Source organism: Leptonychotes weddellii, chromosome 14 (genome assembly GCF_054177405.1).
Source record: "Leptonychotes weddellii isolate Sample4059 chromosome 14, ASM5417740v2, whole genome shotgun sequence".
Classification (NCBI taxonomy): Eukaryota; Metazoa; Chordata; class Mammalia; order Carnivora; family Phocidae; genus Leptonychotes; species Leptonychotes weddellii.
In genome coordinates, this window is record NC_138382.1 from 37961105 (window position 1) to 37983254 (window position 22150).

A 22150-nucleotide genomic window follows, 5' to 3' on the forward strand; every position below is an offset into this window, starting at 1 on the left:
TGAGAAACAAACTGAGGGTTCTAGAGGGGAGGGGGGTAGGGGGATGGGTTAGCCTGGTGATGGGTATTAAAGAGGGCACGTACTGAATGGAGCACTGGGTGTTATACGCAAACAATGAATCAAAACTAATGATGTAATGTATGGTGATTAACATAACATAATAAAATAAAATAAAATAAAAATAAAGGTTTATGTGGGGAATTTTAACTTATATACATGCCTGAAGGTGAAGAGCCTGAATAGGATTTTCCAGGTCTAACAAGTAGAGCTTTATTCAATGAATTTTAATAATTTTTAAAATGGTTTTCTAAAGCAGCGCAAAAATGGGTTGCTTTTCCCTTTTCCCCCTTGTAACGGATTATTTCATATGCTTTCAAAGGAAAAATTCTGTTTTCTCACTCAATACATTGCCTTCCTAACAACTTCCATTTAATCAAGGAATACCCCTCTACTCTACTCCTGTGTTCCCCACCCCCTGCCAAGACATCTTCATTATTAGGAGTACCTTTAAGGCATCAGGGTTTTAATTTTTTTGGCAGATGTCCCCAGGTGAATTCCCACTGTATTAGCTAGAAATGTGTAAATGCTGGCACATTGAAAGCAATTTAAATTGTTACATGGGTTAGGAAGAATACCTTGTCAGATTAATGTGGCAGCAACCTAAATCTAGGTAAAGTGCCTAGAATCTAAATTGCTTTGCCTGTAGCCACCAGGTTTCTTAAATCTAAAAATCTATTCAAAGCTTACTGAAGTTTAGGTTTTTGTTTACTGCTTGGCATTTGTAGAAAAGCAGAAGGTGTGTGCATGTATGTATGTTTAAGTAATTCTATTCTAAATTGCATTTTCTAGATTAACTTTCAAAATAGCAACACAGTTTAAAACATTAGGACATGGAATTTAAGATTAGAGGTTAAGAATTTGAATTTTGCTTCCTCTTTGTGATTCTCTTTTACATATAATTTGAGGTTCATCTTCTAAAAATGATCATTTGGTAGGGTAGGGTATGTATATTGGCTGTATTCTCCAAAATAGAGAGAGAGATAGAATGAAGAATGTGTGACAGAAAGATGGGCATCCAGGATAACTCCAAGATTTTGACTGTGAATAACTAAAAGTATGAACTTCCCATTTACTGAGTTGGGTAAGACAATAGAAAACCAGGCCTGTGTAGGGTAGGAATCAGGTTTGGGACTTGCTAATTAGACCTCCAATTTAGAGATATCACGTAGGTCATTGACAATATGAGTGTAGAGTTTGGAGATGAGATCAGGGCTGAAAATATAAATTTGGGAATTACCAACATATCAACTGCATTTAAAATCATGATGCTGGATAAGATCACCTAAGGAGTAAGTAAAGATAAAGAAAAGGTCAGAGGACAGAGCCCAGAGCAGTTCAACAGTTAGACATGGGGCAAATGAAGAGGGAACCAGTAAAGCACAGGGAAAAGCAGTGGTCAGTGATGTGGGAAGAAAACCAAGAAAGAATGGAATCTGAAACACCGAGGCAAGAAAGTGTTTTGAGAAAGGAGAAACCAATTGTGTCAAAGGCTGCTATAAGGCTGCAAAAGGTGGAGACTGAGAATCGGGAAAGACTTGGCCTCTTGGAAGTCCTTGGCGGCCATGACAGGAGCTGTTTTGGTGGAGCTGGGGGACAAAAGCCAGATTATAGAAGGGTCTAGAAAGAGTAGAAGGAGATGAACTATTTTAAATGAGTTCTGATGTATGAGAAGCAGTGAAATGGGGCAATCGCTGGAGAGTTTTTTCTTCTTTGAAGATGGTAGATATTACAGTGTGTCCACCTGCTAGGGGGAGTTACACAGGTAGAGAAGGAGCAGTTGGTGGTGCAGCAGACAGAAGCCGGTAGGTAAGAGGCGGGAACTAGCCCACATGTAGAAGGTTTGCCCCAGCATAGAACTATAGGCAGGTCATCATTTGTAAATATCCACACTGACCAGTAAAAAAAAAAAACGCATTGAATGCACTGTAGTCCATTTAGGAAGACTGAGATAGGACAATACATTTTAGAGAAATTTATTGTCAAATAGTTTTATAGGAATGCAAGTTTATGGTCTGTAGGAGCAGTGTTTGCAACTGTTTCAAAAACTTGGCTCTGGGGCGCCTGGGTGGCTCAGTCAGTTAAGCGACTGCCTTCAGCTCAGGTCATGATCCTGGAGTCCCGGGATCTAGTCCCTCATCGGGCTCCCTGCTCAGCAGGGAGTCTGCTTCTCCCTTTGACCCTCCCCCCCATTCTCTCTCTCAAATAAATAAATAAAATCTTAAAAAAAAGAAAACAAAAAACTTGGCTCTGAAGATCGAGTCATTCTCAGAGAGTGCTGATTGCTAAGATTCTTTAGTATTCCAATGAAAATAATACAGCTATAACATATTTGTAAAAATTTTATATTTATAAAAAGTTTGAGCTTATGAAACTTGAAGTGTATAGTGAAAATACCCATGATTGCTTCTTCTTCAAAAATGTAAATAGGGCAGTCCATGGTTGTTCTTGAACTCAGGCTTTTATGTTGAAAAGAAATTTTATCTGGTGAATATTTGAATTGAGTATGTATGCTATCTTCCAATCCACACGTGTAATTACTTTCTTTCGGCTCCAGAGTGATTCTATAACCATTTTAAATTTTATTTTCTATACGTACATAGTGACGATTCCGTTATCTATAATTTGGACATAGGAAATTGCTATTTTAGTGAGCTCTTCTGCAAAACACCAGAGAATGTCTTAGTTTAGGCTGCTATAGCTAAAATACCCTAGACTGGATGGATGGCTTAAACAACAGAAATTTGTTTCTCATGCTTCTGGAGGCTGGGAAATCCAGATCGAGGTGCCAGGAGATGTGCTGGGGAGGGTCTGCTTCCTGGTGTGCGAGTGGCCGCCTTCTCCTTGTATCTTCACAGGACGGAAAGCAAGCATTTTGTCTCTTCTTACAAGGGCACCCATCCCACTCATCCCACTCAGGAGTGCTCCACCCTCATGACCTCCCCAAGGCCTCACCTCCAAAAACTCTACATGGGGTGTTTAGATTTTAACATATGAATTTTGGAGGAACACAAACATTTAGCCCATAGCAGAATAAAATAAAACATAAAGGACACCTGTGTAGCCACCACTCAGTTTAAGAGGTGACACCATCATAACACTGCCTATGTGTCCCTCCTCAGTTACAGTCCCCTCCTTCCCCGCCTCCAGGAAGTGACCTAAGGAATAGGCAGGGGAAAGTCCTTGAAGGAAAGCTCCTATTTCAGGTTTTTCACCTAACACTAAAATTCCACATATAGAGTTTTAGGATCTGGAGTCATTGCCAGAGGTTTTTATTAATTGACGGGTAAGCAGAAAGATGGAGTTCTTATTCCAACATCAATTCCTGCACCTATTTTCAATCTTTATTGCAGGGTCCGAGACATGTTGACTGAGGAGATCACCAAGGCGGCGGCCAAGTAAGATCCATTTATTCGTTTACCAAAAATTTTCTTTAAATGTTTTTTGTTTTGTTTTGTTTTTCCTGGCAAGTGCATACCATTTCTCCCTTTAGGGTATGTCCTAACTTTAAGGATTTTAAAGGATTTTTTTCATTATTTTTTTAAAAAATCAGTTGTTGTCCTTTCTCCTGTTAATTCTTAAGGTAACGTCTTTTTGTGAGAATACAGAGGAATCAATACAAACATGACTTCGACATCAAGAGTCACGGAGGTCATGCCCTTGTTGTACACCTAACAAAGTGCCCCGTGCTTTGACTTAGATTTAAAGGATTCTCATTTGGTTTGCGGCGGGGTTGGGGGCTGCTGAGGGAAGGAGAAATTCTTGCTAATGTGAATTATGTGGGTTCTACAAATAGGTTATTAAATCTCAACTGTGAGCCAGGAAATAAATTAGAGTAGTACTTCCTTTCATTCCCTTTGTGTTACGGGGTCCAGGGTATCTAAAAATTCAATTTTTAAATACCCAAAACGAGCATGAAGTCCCATGAAAATGGCAGTTTCAATCATATCCTTATGGTTGTTTTAACAAAAATAACGAGTATTACCACCTTGAGGCTTTTTATTTATCTTAAGCCAACTCTCAACAGAAAATTATACCCTAATGAACTTGCTGGGAACAATCTCTTCAGGTTCCTTTGCTAACAAGCTGAGTAATTGTTTCTGGCAGTAAGTTACATGTCTGTTAGTGCCGCTTCTCCCTTTCACCATCACCTTTAGCTGCTGCCCTTTCTGTAGGACTTCCTTTTTTCTTATCCACCAAATAACATGGATTGACCTTTGACCTAGGGGATTTCATGTGTCCACATTATCTAGACATATTTAATTGCAGTATAGTTTATCCCTATCATGTCCCAGAACCTTCCATGGCTAAATAGGTTTGACCTTAAAAAACAAAACAAAACAAAAAAAACACCAAAGAACATGATCTACCTTAGAGTTCGCTTTCTACCAGTAATTTCTTAAGTAGGCACATAACTGTGAAGTCTGATCACAGTACATGATCACTACTCAGCCTCGTGTCTTCTGAATAAAGGGAGATAAAGGTGGTAATCCTCCCCTGCACTCAGTTCTGTGGGAGGCCCTGGGAAATATCTGTTGACATATATGTTGACAAAATGAAAACTAAAGTACAGAGAGGCTTCGCTAGGGACTCATTTGTGTCTGCTTATCCAGTTTGGTGAATTGCAGACACAGTGGGGGAGCGCTCAGCTGCATATTGGAGGGGAGGGGGTGCTGGGTCGGCGGCTGTCTTTGACCTTTACCTTTCATAGTTTGTTCCATTATGTAGCCTACTTATATCCTGTTAAAAACAGCGCTCTGACATTTGCAGCAAAAAAACGTGAACGCTGAAGAATCTAGCAGCTTTCTATTAGACTATAATTTTGCCTCTCTAGTAGCTTTTGCATTTTCCATTCTAAAATTTTATTTCAACAAGATTTTAATCTTCAGATTTGCAAAGCATCGTTTCATGACTAATACCTAAGAAGAGCGTGTTCACATTCTCAGTGGTAGGGAATAAAAATAATTCATGTTCTCATGGTGCTAAACCTTTTCATCAAAAATTTCCAAGTATTTTATAGACCTTATCTTATTAAAGCAATGCTGACAATAGTAGGTATATGACAGCAAGTGAGGTTCGGAGGCTGAGAGATTAATGATAGTGCAGGGGGAGAAAAAAATCACTCTGCTGCCCTCTCTTTACTTTTTCCCACCGGCTTCCTCCAACCATGGGAGGACCCCCCCTCCCCCCCCCCCCCCCCCCCACCTGCTGCCAGCTTAGCCTTCCCTTTCTTGGATCATGGCTAACACAGGCTGGTTGGAACCATTGTAAGACTGACTTTGTTCTGAGCCGTAAGTTAAATGCAGGAAGTAAAACACCAGTGACAGGATTAGACTGATTTGCTCATTTAAGAGCAGTTTTAAAGCATCAAGGGTAGGATAAGGCTAAGGGAGAATCAGAACACAGATAAACCTTGATGATTGATGTAAGTTTATTTTCATCGTTATTAATGAAATAGATCTGAATCCGAAGATGAAAATCCCCAAAGGACTGGGTCACTTTACTAATATGTAATGTATACTTTGTCCCTAAGAAAGCATCATTGTAGCTCATCCTTCCCTGCGCTTTTTAATTAGGTTGATGGCATCAGTTTGTTCCAAAGGACAGTTTAATTAAAATGCTAGTGGTGTTGCCTAGGTAAACACTGTACTGATGCTGACATGTTATTATGCAAATTAGTTAGTACTGCCCAACTGGTAGGGGATAGTTATTTGATCCACAAGCTGATGGGTTTTTGCTGAACTGGTTGTAGATTTTCACCTGGCAAGCTCCTCCGTGAATTTGTTTCACTAAATACGTATCAAGTGTCTCCCCTCCATAAATCACTGTGCTAGGCATGCAGGGAATGCAAAGTTGACCAAGAGCTCGTCACAGCACCTTTGGGAAGTGTGTAGCTTGGCCCGAGCATTCACTGTGTGGACTGTGACATACTTTTTTCTATTCAAAGATTAATGTCCAAATATGCATTTAGTCTGCAAGCAAAGGTCTAATTACTACTGACTTTAAATACATTTTTCTCCATTTTACAAGAACAATATGTGTTCCGGAATGTCAGGACCAGTGAAACTTCTGAAACAAAATCACTTGGGGTCTCTGTGTTGAAACGGAGGCTAAATGTTCTCCCGGAATTCAGGGTTACAAAAGGACTTTTCATGTCATCTTGTCTAATATCCTTGTTTTAAATTATTTGATACCCGATTTCTGGTGACAATCTGAGTTTTTCTATAGGGTAAAAAAAAAAAAAAAACCCAGGGATCAAATTGTCAGATCACTGAGAATTTGAAACTTTTCTTTTTTAATGTAACTTTAGGGATTCGTGGTCATTTTGTAGCAGGACAGGCTTCAGGATATTCTCAGCTAAAGGAAAGAGATCATATTAGAAATAGAAGATTCAATTTTGGTTTTGTTAAGTGATGTTAGGGCTCTGGTGCATCAGAATGCCCAGACCTTGCCCTGCTTCCTGGTGTTTTATTATTATCTATATCCCAGTGATCCTCACTGCAAAACTCTAGCAAAACCTAGGTTGAAGGCATCTGCTTAGCCTTCAGGTCTTCCTCCTGTTTTCTCCTCTCACCCCGCCCCCCAATATAAAGATTGTTGTGTTACCAAATTGTGGCAGTCCTCATAGAGGAATGAATTAAGCAGAAGTGAACAGAATGAGCAAGTTCGCAGAGCAAGCCTTCACTGAGTTTAACCACCCCAAGGTGGGAGAGCGAGAAGGCAGAAGGGATTCCATGAATAGGTAGATGGTGGAACTTGATCATGGCAAGTCCTGAATCCCATTCTTACCCGATGGAAGCAAAAATGCAATAATGTGTGTGTATACTCACCTTTGAATACCCATAACTCACAGGTTCTGACATGACCGTGGCCTGGGACTGGAGGTCCCGGGGAGCGGGGCTGGAAGTCTCCCCACCCCACAGATCTGTTCCATTCCTGTACTGGGGTGAGCAGGAGCCATTCTAGCACGTATCCACAGGTTCATGTTCAGGTCTCAAGTCCAGGTTTTGGGAAACAGTCTCTGTATTTGTGGGAACCCCCAACCAGGACAGAATGGAACCATCCGAGGGCTTGGGTGTTCTATTATGATGGAGGTGGGCCAGCCAAGAACATCTCATCAGTGTCGCACTGAAGATTTTCTTCTATAGAATCACATTGGAATAATGGAATAATATTAAATGTTCATTTTCAGGTGGTAAGTATATTTAAAAAGGTTCAGTTTTCTTGATACTAAATCCAGAAGTCACATTTAGGATTTTGTTGCTATTAATAGAAAAACCACCATTTGGATAATATGGGAGGGCAACTGTCCATCCAGATAGTTTAAAAACAGGCCTTTTTTTTTTTGCACCTTACCTAGGGTCTCTAAGTTATATCACAAACCGCTTTAAGGTTGCTGGCTTTGACATCTCGAGGGAAAGAAGGGGAGGCTAATAATGATAATGATTATAATAACCAGTGTGGCAGGTTGCTGGTAAAGCATGCTGCCTGAAGTGGCTCACTGGAAGCTGCTTCCACACACCAGTGCCTGAGAAAAGCCAGAGGCCACTTGCATTCTACTGTGCTTACTCACGCAACTGTCTCCGCTTGTATTTTTTAGCACAAATCGATAAATTTATATTGCCAAAGATGACACGGAAAGATATCGCTTACTTAATGCTGCGTCCAACGATGAAATAAAAACTTTAGAAAGAAAGAACTTAGATATATGGGCTTAGACTTGTAGGACACACACAGACACACACACACCCCCAAGGTCTAAAGACCATACCCACATGAGGAGAGAGAAATCCACGCTAGCGTCAGAAGAAGGAGAAGACATCAGGGCACAAGCAGACGTGTGTGGATGAAGCTGTGTGAAGGAATGGAAGTGCTTTTTGACCTCGTCTGCCTTCTCTGTAATAATGCCTTCTCTTCTCCCGGTTAATGCCCCCAAATCCTCTCTTGGAATTTTTTTCTTTTTCAACAGGGAGAGCCCAGTGGTCAAGGGCAACGCACTGTTAGCCTTAAGCAGCCTCGCTGTCATCGTATCCAAACACGAAGCCAGTCTCTCTTCAGACTCGGAGGGGGTCCCGGAGGTGAGTTAAGGGCGATTTGAACCAGTTGGGCAACGTTTGAAAAGTGAGAAGCCTCTTTAAGCCTGGCCCTGAGTTTACGAGGTTAGAGCCCGTGCCTGGGGCAGCACCGACTTCTGCTACTTGTTGGGTCTTCACACGGCGAGCTTGAGGGGCTCCGCAGACACTTTTCCTTGCTGCTCTTCTGTTTTGTTTTCTCCATCACAGTTAAGTGGTCATTTCCATTTGAAGGTACCAATTTTATGCAACAGGGGTTGTCTTTTTGTGATTACATCAGTGGTAACCAATCTTAGGAGGTTAACTAGGCTTACTGAAAGTGAACAATGCTGTCAAAAAATGATAAATAAGTAGTGTTTACTGACTGAAAAAAAATTGTACTTTGCATTTTAATTGTAGATGTCAATGACAAAGTGCCTATTCATTTTTGCAAGGCATTTATTTCTTAATTAAACATGTAGCGAGCTGGCCAATGTTCATTTCCAATGTACTTTTTCAGATAATTCATATCTGTCAAAATAAAAAGGCATGGATTTATTCTTCTTTTAAGCCCTATTATCTAGTAGCTGTCATTATCTGGAGACAATATAGCTGAGTGGTTAAAAAACATAGGCTTTGGAGTAGGAGAGTCCTGTATTTAAATCCCAATACTTGCAACTCACTAGCTCTGTGGCCTATTGTTGGTAAGTTCCCATTGCAAAGCCTGTTCCCCCATCTGTAAAGTGGGGATAAAGGTACTCACCAGACAGGATTGCTGGGAGGATCAAATGAATGAATATATGTAGAGCTTGACAGTTGGGAGATACTAAGCACTCAGTAAGAGTAACCATCATCTGACTTCTTGCTGCAAAAACCAGGCTTTATTCAATGCTATTCAGCCTGTCTCTGTTCCCTCAGTGTGTCTTCTGGGCCATCTGTACTCCTTTTTCATGATGGAGTTTTTTGGTTGCAAGCAAAGGAACCAACTCTCATCTAAATAAAAAAGCGGAAGGATATGGCATCCGGAAGCCCATGGAATTGAAGGCAAAGTTTAAAACTGGGTTTGGGGAAGAGCATTAGGGACAGGAAGTGTTAGGAGAACCATCACACATCACAGCAGACTACCATGCCTGGGATGGATCAGCTCTGGTCGTGTGGTGTGCTTGTCATTCAAGATTTAGGGTCCCATGGGTCTCGTGCCCACCCCTTGGGCAGGTCGGATGGGTGGCTTCATTGAGCATTTAAGCAAGCTTCAAATCATGGAGGAGGGAATTCTCCAAAGGGTGCCATTACCAATAAACAAGAGAATAGAGGCTGTGTGGGCAAAAGGTACAAATGTATATTACCTTTGGGGAAAGGAAAGGGGCCAAGCAATTATTCCATGAAGCATAAAAGTGTAGTTACCATAGGAAATTTTAACTTTAACTGCAGAATCTTACTTTAATGATGAGAAAGATGTTTTACATCCTTGAAAGAGCCATGAAGTTCTTTAGCAGAGACAACATGCTAAGTAGAATCTATGACCGAAAAAGTTAATGTGCCTTTCTAGGATCCCTGATTTTGGGCAGACTTGCAGGTGATTTGCCCCAGTGATAACCAGGGGTCTAGCTCTGAGTTTGAGTTCCAGGCAATCTTATTCTTCTTTATTTCCCCACTCTTTTGTTCTGTGCTGTAACAGATAACTACACAAAACATCGAGAAGCCACACAACCCAAAGATGGGACTCTGCTTTTATTCTTCATCACTTTGTCTTTGGTTGTTATTCAGTACAAACTCAAGACCTCATTATTTGATTAACGTTGAGGTTTTCAAACTTTATTTGAAATCTGCATATGACTAACAACCAAAGATCCTAGGAAGAAGGCCTTCTTTGAGTCAAGGCATTAATTCCAAGGATGCTTACCACTGCGTTGACCTTTGTCGTTTGCACCACCTGAGTGTGACCCTGTGAGTGTATGGATACTTTTTTTTTTTTTAAGATTTTTATTTAATTATTTGACAGAAAAAGAGATAGAGCAGGAACACAAGCAAGGGGAGTGGGAGAGGGAGAAGCAGGCTTCCCACCAAGCAGGGAGCCCAATGTGGGGCTCAATCCCAGGACCCTGGGATCATGACCCAAGTCTAAGGCAGACGCTTAACGACTGAGCCACCCAGGCGCCCCCAGATGCTTTTGACATCTATAGTCATGAATGATTTTTATTTTATTTTTATTTTTTTTTAAAGATTTTTTATTTGACAGAGAGAGAGACAGCTAGGGAGGGAACACAAGCAGGGGGAGTGGGAGAGGGAGAAGCAGGCTTCCCGCCAAGCAGGTAGCCCCGATGTGGGGCTCAATCCCAGGATCCTGGGATCATGATCAGAGCCAAAGGCAGACGCTTAACAACTGAGCCACCCAGGCGCCCCATGAATGATTTTTAAAACTAAGGTCTCTTTTTAATGAGTTGGGTTTTATTGTTGTTGTTTTTTAAAGATTTTATTTATTATTTGACAGAGAGACATAGCGAGAGAGGGAACACAAGCAGGGGGAGTGGGAGAGGGAGAAGCAGGCTTCCCACAGAGAAGGGAGCCCGATGCAGGGCTTGATCCCAGGATCCTGGGATCATGACCTGAGCCGAAGGCAGACGCTTAACGACTGAGCCACCCAGGCGCACCATGTTGTTGTTGTTGTTGTTGTTGTTTTTTGCATTCTCTTTCCTTTTCTTTTTCCAACTGAAGATCATTTATGCTTTCATACCTAATTAGCTAGGCACACATTGTGATGATTCAGAGTGATAAATCTATGGTGATAGTAAGCAGAAATGCTAAAAATGGTGATGAGAATTTTGTAGGCTGCTTTATTGCCTCTTTTGTGAAATGGGAAGTCATAGAAATGAGACATTTTGAGTTTCTTTCTCTGCACATCTCTCCTTTAACCCCCCCGTCACCCTCACTAAACACAGGTGGGCAGCGGAGAGCTCTCAGACACGGTCTGTTTTGCAGCCCCTGTCCTCTCACCTCTGCTTGTCTTGTATAAAAGGTAAATCCTATTCCTTTTGGGGCACAGGTTGAGGATGTGTATTTATCAAATATCTATCTGCCTCCTAAAGTCCTGACGGGTGAAGTTACTCTTTGGTCGTAGCGCTTTACTCTTTAATACAGAAGGGGTTTGTGCCCCGGATCTAGAAATAATATTTAAGTTTTATTTTTTTTTCCATTATCATTTCATGTTATTCCTTTTTTTTTTTTTTTTTTTTAAGATTTATTTATTTGAGAGAGAGAGAGAAAACGAGCAGGGGAAGGGGTAGAGGGGGAGGGATAGAGGATCCTCAAGCCGACTCTCTGCCAAGTGCTGAGCCTGATGATGTGGGGCTAGATCCCAGGACCCCGAGATCATGACCTGAGCCAAAATCAAGAGTCTGGACACTTAACTGACTGAGCCACCCAGCTGCCCCTCACTTCATGTTTTTCTTCATCTGCAGGTTCAGCCTAATTTCCTTTCAATGAAGGAGTGGGTTTCCATGGTGTCTGATACTCTCCTGGTCATTGTGGATAGCCATTACCAACCCAGAGGACAACTTTTCTCCTCCTTTTATTATGTAAGTCTGAGAAATAAAATTTTAAAAATGATGGGAAAAGTCAAGGGTTGAGGCTACTCATATTAGTTGTTCACATGAAAGCCATACCATAGTGTGATTACTCAGTCTTAGCTTTACGTTGGAATCACCTGAGGAACTTGAAGTGTATGTGTGTGCGTGCAAGCACATGTATATATATAAGATCTTTCTATAGATAGAAAAAATAAATACTGACCTGTAGGCCTCTCCTCTGATTTAATTACTTAGGGAAGGGCCTGGGCATTATCAGTATTTTAAAAGGTCTCTAGATTATTCCCATGTGTAGTCAGAGGCAAGAGCTACAGTTGTAGTGAAATAAACATTGGTTAAAGATTGGGGTCCCTGAGTTTCTACTCGTAGTTTTTTTTTTTAATTCCAGGATATGTGACCATGGGCAGTTCACATAATCTCTTTTGACCTTTGTTTCCTTACGTGTAAAATGAGGCAATTGAACAATATTATCTGTAACGATTGTAGTCCCAGCTCCACCCCTTACTGGTTTTGTGACTGTTGACCTGATACTTAACCCATCATTTTATTTTCCTTACCTGTACAGTGAAGGTAAAGATTAATGCTTTGCCAACTTTATAAAAGATTTGCAAGGATCACATGATATAACTTGTAGGAAAGTGTTTTGAAAACTGTGAAATACTCTATACATATCAAGGAATATTGTTGTTGCTCATAAAAAAGCACCTGTCACTTAGTCACTCTTTTTCTTCATGCTAATATCCTAAGATTTGAAACAAAGTGAAAACACACTTTTTTTGTTTAGGTTTTATTTCCCCTTCATTGGCTGTGGTGCATGCTTTATTTCTGCATCTGCCCAGAATTATTTTGGTTCTGCCTTATCACTCTCCACTGCTTAGGGAATTATAGTGATCATGGGACAATCAGCTGAGTGTTGGAGGATTATAGTCGATTTGAATAAAAATATAGCACAGGTTGTGAACTGTTGCTAAGATCATGAATTGAGCCCGAAACTCCATTACTTTGTCTTCTCTGTACAGCGTTCTGCGTGCCTCTGTCCTCCTGCTTTTGGGAGGACCTGGTACGTATTCATCTGGGCCTTAGGGTCTGGAACTAGGATTTTTAACTGTACTTGGGGACAAACAAATGGCTTGTAGATAATATAGAATTAAATTGGAAGGTAGATTTTCCTCAAAGAAATCGTTGCGTTATGATCCATTTGTTTGCTGTTAGAAGTGTTCTTATTCCTTTAATTTTGGACGAAAAACTAGTTTATATCGAGGTCTTTGCAATAGCGCTCTGGTTCAGATATTCACCAGGACAGGATATTCTATGAGATTTCTAATCGCGCTGCTTAGTTCTTGCAAACGAATAAAAATAATCTCCTTAGTAGCCAGCTCAGGGTTGCCTCTTACCTTTGTGATTTTTGCACTATTCTACTTCTTCAAAGAAGCCCTGATTCGAAAATCACTTTCTTGACTTCCAGTGTTGGATCAGCTGGGTCATTTTGAATAGTACTGTCATTACAATAATGCTATGTTAACTTAAAGAATACCTTAGCACATGTTTGATTTTGTTTGAAGTACTAAAGCTTAGAGAGCAAATGGGTACAGAATTAAACGCACTTTTTAATGTGCTTTGGTTGCGAGGGACAGAACAGCCTTTATGACGTGTCTGAAAATTTGAAGTGGATAATAGTGGCAGAATGATAAACAGCCTTCCTTCCCCACTTGAGACATATTTATAAATGTATATAATGTCTGTTGGAGCTCCCTAACATGGGATTCTTGCAGAAGCTGTTCATACTCAGCTGCCCTGCCATTTTATTAGGGCTGTTATTCATTTCTTTTCCCATAATTACATATAGGAAAGGGCATATAGAGCTCTCCATTTCGTTTTGAATAGCTGGTTATTGCTTTGTAACCAGAGGCTTTTAGGATTTCAACTTCCTTTTTAATTAAAAGGAATTAACCCCCTGTAGGAAATAATCCATCTACTGGGAAGCGTTCCCACCAAAAATTTTGGGAGATCTGCCAATAGGTCCCTGTGCTAAACTTGCACTTCTTCCTTCGTACTAAACTGTAACAACCCGCCCCCCACCCACCGCACACACGCTCTCTTTCTCTCCTGGAAAACTGGCTTTCTGGACATCTATAGTACAGCTTGGTGGTTTCTCCAAGCTTGGGTAACTTCACTTAGGGGTTTGGTGGGTTTCTTTGTTTTTTTGTTTTTTAATCATAAACACACGTGGGCTTTCAAAACACTGACTTTTTTTCAGGCTTTATAGTGAGGGAATTCACACCCTTTAAAAGAAGACACTTCCCCCCATCCCCCAAATTTAAAAGGATATTAATCAACTGTTTAGTAGCAAATTGTTTCAGGAAGGAAGAGTATAAAGGGAACCTACCGAGACAAACACAAAAATCGATTTTTTTTTTTTTAAACGATGTTTTTGATTGGCGGGGGTGGATCTCAGAGCCGCTGATCCTGTTGTGTGGTGCTTCTGTGATAGGTCTGCTCCCTTTGTGTTTTAAAACCAAAGGCCAACCCCTGTTTTCTTCCTTTGGCATGTCCTAGAAATCCTATTCTGGTGAAAACACAGCTAGCGCGATTGCCCGCTCCACTGCCGCCACGGCTTTGTCTCTCCTCGTGCCAGTTTTCATGATTTCTTGCAAAGAGAAGGTTGAGGAAATCCTAAACATGCTGACTGCCAGGTTACCTGGGAAACCAAGAGCTGATGAGTCTCAAGCCGTGCAGATCCACATGGGCCTTGCTTTGGGGATGTTTCTCTCGCGCTTGTGTGAGGAGAAACTCAGGTATGGTTCATGAAAATACTCTTCCATTTTTGTCTTTGTGATGATGTAGGCAGAGGATGTGATGCGCGGGCACACACGTTCCCGAACATTCTGTCCGAGCGATAATGTGGTTGCTAAACTTTTTGAAATGGGCAGGTCTGACCCTTTCTTCTCCTTTGTGAGGGCATCTGTCTTTCCAAAATGCCATCACAAAGATATTAGGGTATTTTTAGGGTTGCTCTCATGAAGGTGATGGTGACTCTAACATCATTCCATGCTTAGCTGAAAACCCTGGAAAAATCCATGTAATGGATATGAGGATATGTGTATCCTCATATGTGAGATATGAGGAAAAGTGTAATCTCGTGGTGCTAAAAATAAAAAGCTGCTTTTTCCCCTGGCTTCCAAGGGTGAAAATAATTGTTGATTATTGATATCACTATAAAATGGGAGGAAAAAATTGGAATATCCCTGCTGCCTGAGGGCGCTGGGAATCACCTGGATCACCTAAGAACTCTATGTACCCAGTTTTAAAGATTGCTTTTATCCTGTGCCCTGGCTACATTTTTATAATCCTTAAAGAGTCTTAATCTGTGCATATTATACTGTGTGCTTTATTCCATTTGCTCAGTTTTGGACTGCTAGCTTTACCCTTGAATGGAGCTGAGTATCAAAGACCCAGGTGGAAAATTCCACTAGATGGGAAAGTTTTCTTGTGCATGAATCTACTTTGGTTGTGTTGTCCGTCCTATTTATTCTTTATTTTGTAACAAGTCTTAGAATTTTATATACCCAGGTTGATTGCAGTGTGTGGTACAACATGAATATTTGAATATCATGAATATTTAGATGTGCACTGACTTGGAATTCAGCCCCATTTTCCCCCCACACTGGAAATAGGATAGTTGGGAGAGGCATCCTGTTGTGACGTTCCATGTCCTTAAACTCCCCTGGTTGGCAGAAATTAACGGTCTGTCTGAAGCCAGGAGACGGTGGCGATGTGGGTAAACTGGATGACATTATGCTATATTTAGATTTCAGTTTGAAACCGGTGGTTAAGTTTGCATTTGTAATTTACATAGCTTTGTGCAAACACCATTATGTGAAACCTTTATGAGAACTGCTATTGATCTAGGGAAATACTGTCAGATGATCATTTTCAGCTCTTGGAAACATCTGTCAGATGATTGGGACGATTGGCTTCATCTTTGTGATCATAAATGAAAACGTTTCTAGAATGTTCGTTTTGTTCTGTTGACCAGCATTCATATTTATAGGCCTGGTTCTGGACATGAACAAAAGGCTGCCCTTTGCATGTGAATTGACTGTTACATATCTCGTGTGTGTGACAGAACGTAACATGTTTTTTCAAGACTTAAAACTTGAAAGTGATTTTTTCCCCCTTTGCTACTATTGCTACAAATGGCAATTTCGTCACCATCTGTGTTCATGCTCTTTCTTCAGTATCTTTCAAGCCGCGCGTTTTACAACTAAAAATGAGCCATGGCAGTTTAATTCCAGGCAACTCATTTCATCCTATCTTGGCTCTGGTTACCCTCTTCCTTAGTTTAGGATGAGAGGCTGCTGGTTTTAGGGCTTGACAAGCTTGCACTTGCAGTTAATTTAATCATGCTACCTGGAGAAACCTGAAGGATTCATCCCAGTTCCTAGATTACCTTCCGCCCCTGTCTCTCTCTCACTTGACTTTGCACCCGCAGGAGAGCCTGGGGAAGGAAACCAGGCAGCTCTTTCCAAGGCCAAATGCCCTCAGAATCAGTGCAAATGTTCACTTTGCTCTAATGATCTGTTTGGACAGCATGCTTCCTCTTTTGGCCAGTGTCTTGAGCATTCTAGCTACCAGTGTAGTTATTCACGGTTCCCACCTTCCTAATTTCTCGGAGCAGAGGAATCTGAAATGTTTGCCTTTTGGTGCTGGTGAGTATTTTACTAGACAATGACAATGTCACTAGAGAATGACATTTTTGGAGGAAGTTTCCATTTTTCTAAAATTAAGTTCATCATTTTGAGGGCTGTTGACTCTGAATAGTCAGTGACATCCAGTAAATGGCCCGGCATGACCCCCTCAGGGGTACAGGATTAGGACAGTATGTTGGGCTCAAGAATGAAAAATCACCTTGTAGAAGAGAGTCATGACAATCCATTTTTTTGCCATGGCTTATGAAAAAGTCGCCTGAATTTCAATTCCAGTCTAGAATTTATTCAGAAAAGCGTTACTATTCCCGAGCTTGCTTCTGTCATAACTCCCAGAGGATACTAGTCGGATCTCTTCAGCATTTGTTTAGAATAGTTAAGTATATTTTACTCCAGAGAACAACTATAATAGGACTTAGTCAAAGCTATTTAAACTGTGTGTGTGTGCGCGCGCGCTCACTGCAAAATGTAATCCTTCACCTCAGGCAAAACCACTATATTCTTGGTTTGGGAAGACATTTTTTAAAGTGTCCTGTGGCTGGTTGGCATTCCTGGGGCTGCATTCCACTGAGCATGGTCCGAGGGAGCAGCATGACAGTTGACATGTTAGGATCCCCTTAACAGTCAAGTGTTGGTGATGAAGCCCACAACTGCCTGAAAAAACAGCCATAGAACCACTTTTAAGTTTTCTTTTACTGTAGAAGTCCTAGTTCTCACCAAGACCATCGCAAAACCACATCAATTACTCTCTAAAGGTAGAAAAATACATGGCTGGGTTTCCCCCCTGCTTCTGAAAAAACAAACGTAGGAAAAAGGACAAGAACAGTCTTCACAATTGAGACATGAAATCAGAAGTAACCTTTGCAAGAAAGAGATTTGGAATGATTATTGTTAATTTCAGCTTCACGGATTGTAAGATATTCTGAAGAAAATCACGTTAGCATTCTTAGAAATGTTTCTGGAATTCTGATTTTGGTTTTTTGTTTTTCAGTGGTTTAAAATTTGAATGGGCTGAGGAAATACAAAAGTAGCAGTTTTTGAGTTTATTGGTTTACAAGTGATTATACTGTTTAGGAACTCAGTTATTAAATAAATTCTCTGACTCGTTTCCCTGCCTGCAAAATAAGTATATGTGACTCATCAATATTATTGTTACTCTTATGTTTTTTTTTTAATTAACTGAGAATTCAGTAAAATATTAAGAGGAAATATAGTATTTTGGACATTTGAATGATTTTAAGTAACTGAATTTTTCCTCTTGGTCTTTGCCCAGCGATATATCTGGCCAACAGATGAACCTTCTTCTGATGAAGTCTCTGGATGCCCTGGAAAATTGCTGCTTTGATCCTAGTCTTGAATATAAGTATGTTGGTTCTATTTCCTCTCTGATATTTGAAGACTGAATCTTTCTCTGCCATACGCTTTGCATTCAATCGTGAAATATTCGTAGGACTAGATCTTGAATTCCTTTGCAAAGAGTTTTCAGTAATAATCAGAACCTGTAATTAAAGGTACTTGTTCTAAAAACCCATGTTTCAGCAACAGACCGTTTGCTTCGTTACGAAGCAACGGAATGTCATTTCATGGCTGTCATTAAGTTATTAATACCTTAGTTCTGTCTTGTACTTACCATATGAGGCATGTATCTGGAGACTTATATGCATGACTTAACCTTTTTAAATAGTTGAAACTATTCTTTGAATTTGATTGGACGAAGAGAACCTTTGACCCATAATTTAGATTTCCCGTGTGAAATCCAACGACTGAAGAATCAAAACGGAAACAAATATAGGGTACATCTGGGGTTCCCAAACTCCTCAATATTAATCGTTTCTCCCCGCCCCACCACAGACTTCATGCTTTTTAAAGATTTTGTCTATTAAACTAAATATCTTAAAATTTATTATTCTAGGGGCGCCTGGGTGGCTCAGTCGTTAAGCGTCTGCCTTCAGCTCAGGTCATCCCAGGATTCTGGGATCGAGCCCCGCATCGGGCTCCCTGCTCCGCGGGAAGCCTGCTTCTCCCTCTCCCACTCTCCCTGCTTGTGTTCCCTCTCTCGCTTGCTCGCTCGCTCTCTGTCAAATAAATAAATAAAATCTTTAAAAATAAATAAATAAAAAATAAATTTATTATTCCAGTCATGAAAGGTAACCAAAAAAACAGAAAGGAATAATTAGAAAAGAATGTCTTGCACCTGGCTGGCTCAGTTGGTAGAGCACGTGACTCTTAAACCAGGGGTTGTGAGTTTGAGCCCCACGGTGGGTGTAGATATTACTTAAAAATAAAACCTTAAAAAAAAAAAAAAGAATACCTCAATAACAAGTTAAGCATAGTCATTTAGTGAGACATTTAATGTTTTAATTGGTCTGTGAATTGTGTGGGAGAATATAGTTTTATTAGACTTCCTGAAATACTAACACAGTTGGGGACTTACGTTACATCTTTTTGGACTTCCACGTGTTTTGGAAGCTCTAGTTTAGATTCTCTGGTGTTCATTGTTACTAAAAAACTCAACAAATTATAAGCACTAACCTCCAGTTTATTAACTCATTTACTTTTTGCTGTTACAGGCACTGCTCAAATGTGACTGTTTACATTTGTGGCCTTTAGCAACTTAGGATCTAAAGTTACATTCATGTCATCTAGCCTGTTACGTTCAGACTGAGAAAAGAGTAACTAGTAGAAGTAACTGCATATCTCAAATATTTCATTATGAGTAGATAAAGTCAAATCTTCACTTCGTTGGTGGTAGTTACAGGATCTTCTTTCAGATGCAGGCTAAGATCAGATAAGAATCATTGACATCCACCCAGTTTATCATGAAACACTTTAGAGATGAAATGAGACGTTTTAAGAGTGTGGTTTTGAATATGGGAAAAGAGAGTTCAGTGGCATGATTGAAGTCTCTTGAATGTAGAAAATGATTAATGGAAGGGATAGGGCCATTTAGCTGTTACCGGGTCTGATGAAGAGTTGATATTTTGGAGCCCAATCCATGTGTTGGTGGTGTTGCCTTTTACAACCAAGGAGTAAGATAAATTTCTCTCCCCCTGCCCCGCCTTCCCCCAAAGGTATTCATCACAGCTATAGCTCAGGGTATTACAAAGCTGGGAACAAATTTGTGGATCAACTTACTGTAGGCTTTCAGCCAGTTGGAACAATCAGGAATGACTTACATATATTATCTCCACTAGTCTGACGGAAGTTTGTTTGAATGAAGGAGAACCATAGCGATAACTGAATTGTCCACAGCGTGGGTATTTATGCATATAACAAACCTCATGTGTGTAAGGACATTTAACATTACCCGTTAACTTTTTATATCGAGAAGATTCTTATTTCTTCATTATTGTTTCTTGATTCTTATCTCCTTAGTGATCAGCTGTGTTTGGCAGAGGAAAGGGTGGGCCCAGATAGGGACTAATCCTGCTGAATTAAGTAGAATAGGGTCATCAGAAATTTCCCGTCCATTTAGTAAAGTCTTGCCTGTCTCTCAGAGCTCAGTTAAAAGCCCAGATCCTTCAAGAAACTCTCCATCTTCTTCAACCTCCCGTTCTTTCTACAGTTAATGAAGTTTAGTATTCTGTCATTCCTAATGCTTTGTGGCTCTGTCTCTGGTTTCAGTTCAGCTGATACCAAGCAGCCGCATACTGTGCTAGGCATTTTCACATCCGTTTCTCCTGTCATTCAGCCCCAATGACAGTCTAAATATTGATACTAAAACAGGAACACTCATCGCTTTGGTTTACAGATTAAGAAAATGAGTTTCACACAGGAGATGGGTTCAAGGTCACACAGTCAGTAGCAGCTAGGGGAGGAACCTAGGTTGTCTGCCTTCAAAGCCAGGTTTCTGTCTCTTACATAGTTTGGTGGGGAGAAGACATTTCAGTAGAAAGAAAGCAATTTGATACCTGACAATATGGTGTTGACTATTTTTTTTTTGACATGTGAGTGTGTCTCACTACTAAAAAGACAGACCGACAGACAGACATACAGACAGACAGACTAGGCCCAGGCATAAAGTATTCCCCTGACTAATGAGATTCAGGAGTCTAGGGCAGTCCTCCCTCAAGTGAAATAGTGGAAGCATTACGGAGGTAGTTAATAGATCTGGGAGCTTGCCGCCTCAAGTGATAGAATTCACCCAGAGCAAATTCACCACGCTTCCTTGATTTAATGGACATGTCCCTGCTGAGAGGACCCGGCACCCGGGCTGGCCGGGGTGTGTGGCCTTATCACTTACATTCTGCTGCCATCTAGTGGTACTCATTGTGCCATTGCCGTCCTCACAGCCTTAACTAGTCCTGCCATCCGTCAACGACCTGAGTGCTGGTTAATTACTATTGAGCTTTTACAAATATGATAACATCTGTATAGCACTTTGTAAAGGGCAATACGCTATAGAAATGTTAACTGTCATTAGAACTAATTATTAGATGGCCTCATACTTAATCTGCAGGGTTGTCCACAATAAAGTAAGGAATTGAAGATTCATCTCTGGTTAATTTTAGAAACAATTTATCATTATATCTCAGTTGATATAGCAACACGCAGAGCAGAATTGCATAGCTTTTAAGCCTCAGGTTTTCTTTTCGCCGGTGATATTTTAATATACTTGGATAAGAGATTCAAATAAGTAAAGACATAATAGGGCATATAATTTTAAAACTCGAATTCTCTGTCATTTGTTAGTGTTCTTCAAGATTCATGTTAGTAATTAAAAAACCTGAAATTTATAGCTAATATTATCATTTGTTTCTATTTCATCTGTCTGAGACAACTCCATGGAACTCCTTTTTGTTTTCAGTGGAGGGAAAGATGTGAATGCTACCTCTGCCCAGTTGTTCTTGGTTTAGAGCTGACAAATATATCAAAGGGGAGCTAAGATGAGGTAAAATACATAGCAGTGCTGACCTAAGCACCTAGGAGAATCTTTAAGACTTAGGACAAAAAATAAACCCATTAAAATATAGACCACTTGGAAATCAGAAGAAAACATAAGGAATAAAGCTTCAGGACTACCTTCTTGGACCATGCTGGAAAAATGAGACAGAGTAGAAGGAGTTTAGAAGGTCAATAGATGCATACACCCTAGCATATTTATATTGGCACACGTATGTATATACGTAGTTAGATTATATATTCACATATGACAACAGTCATTGACCATTGTAGCAATGAATAGAATCGTTAGTGAATGGTAACGTTGCCCAAGAATAATTATGCTGTGATAATATTAGGTAAATGTGAACTAGGAAACAGGATGTCTTTTTCTAAGCCTTTGTGCCCATATGCTTTTGGGTGGTAAAAGAGTTTTAGTCCAGGGGATAAAGATTTTTGCATGCCCAGAATAGCCCCAAAAAGCCAGACTTAGGATTACTTATTGAGAAAGATAAACCCTGATACTTAAAGTGAGCTTTGAGAGGTACCCTTTTTCCACCTGAAATCTGACACTCCTCTTTCTTAAATTAGTCTGGCAAGAAATGGAAATTGAGTTTTCTTGATTGAATCTTGGATAATATATTCAGTGTATTTAGCACTGGTAAATTTTGCCTCCAACTGAATGTAAGAATCCAGTCTTGTTTTTGTTGTTGTTTTTCTTGTAGATCTTCTCTCCACTTTAGACTCTCTTGGAACCCTGCATTGGGTCAGTTCTTCAGCATTCAATATTGATTGAACTCTGTCCCTGTCAAAGGGGTATACTAGGTGCCACAGATAATGTGGTGAGGGAAAATCAGAAAATGTACCCACC

The 22150-nt window shown here is 40.3% G+C and overlaps 1 protein-coding gene across 6 annotated transcripts in view; it reads left to right on the forward strand.

Moving 5' to 3' along the window:
- The window catches only part of FOCAD (focadhesin), a 305106-nt gene that overhangs the window by 227161 nt on the left and 55795 nt on the right, over positions 1-22150 (forward strand). For all 6 annotated transcript variants that reach the window (XR_014140004.1, XM_081803024.1, XM_081803027.1 and 3 more), the window contains 5 exons: positions 3411-3455; positions 8027-8135; positions 11567-11683; positions 14249-14487; positions 17672-17761. Coding sequence is in view for 5 of the 6 variants with exons in the window: in XM_081803024.1 (XP_081659150.1) it covers positions 3411-3455; positions 8027-8135; positions 11567-11683; positions 14249-14487; positions 17672-17761 (600 nt within the window). In the remaining variant the exon portion in view is untranslated. The remainder of the gene's footprint in view (positions 1-3410; positions 3456-8026; positions 8136-11566; positions 11684-14248; positions 14488-17671; positions 17762-22150) is intronic.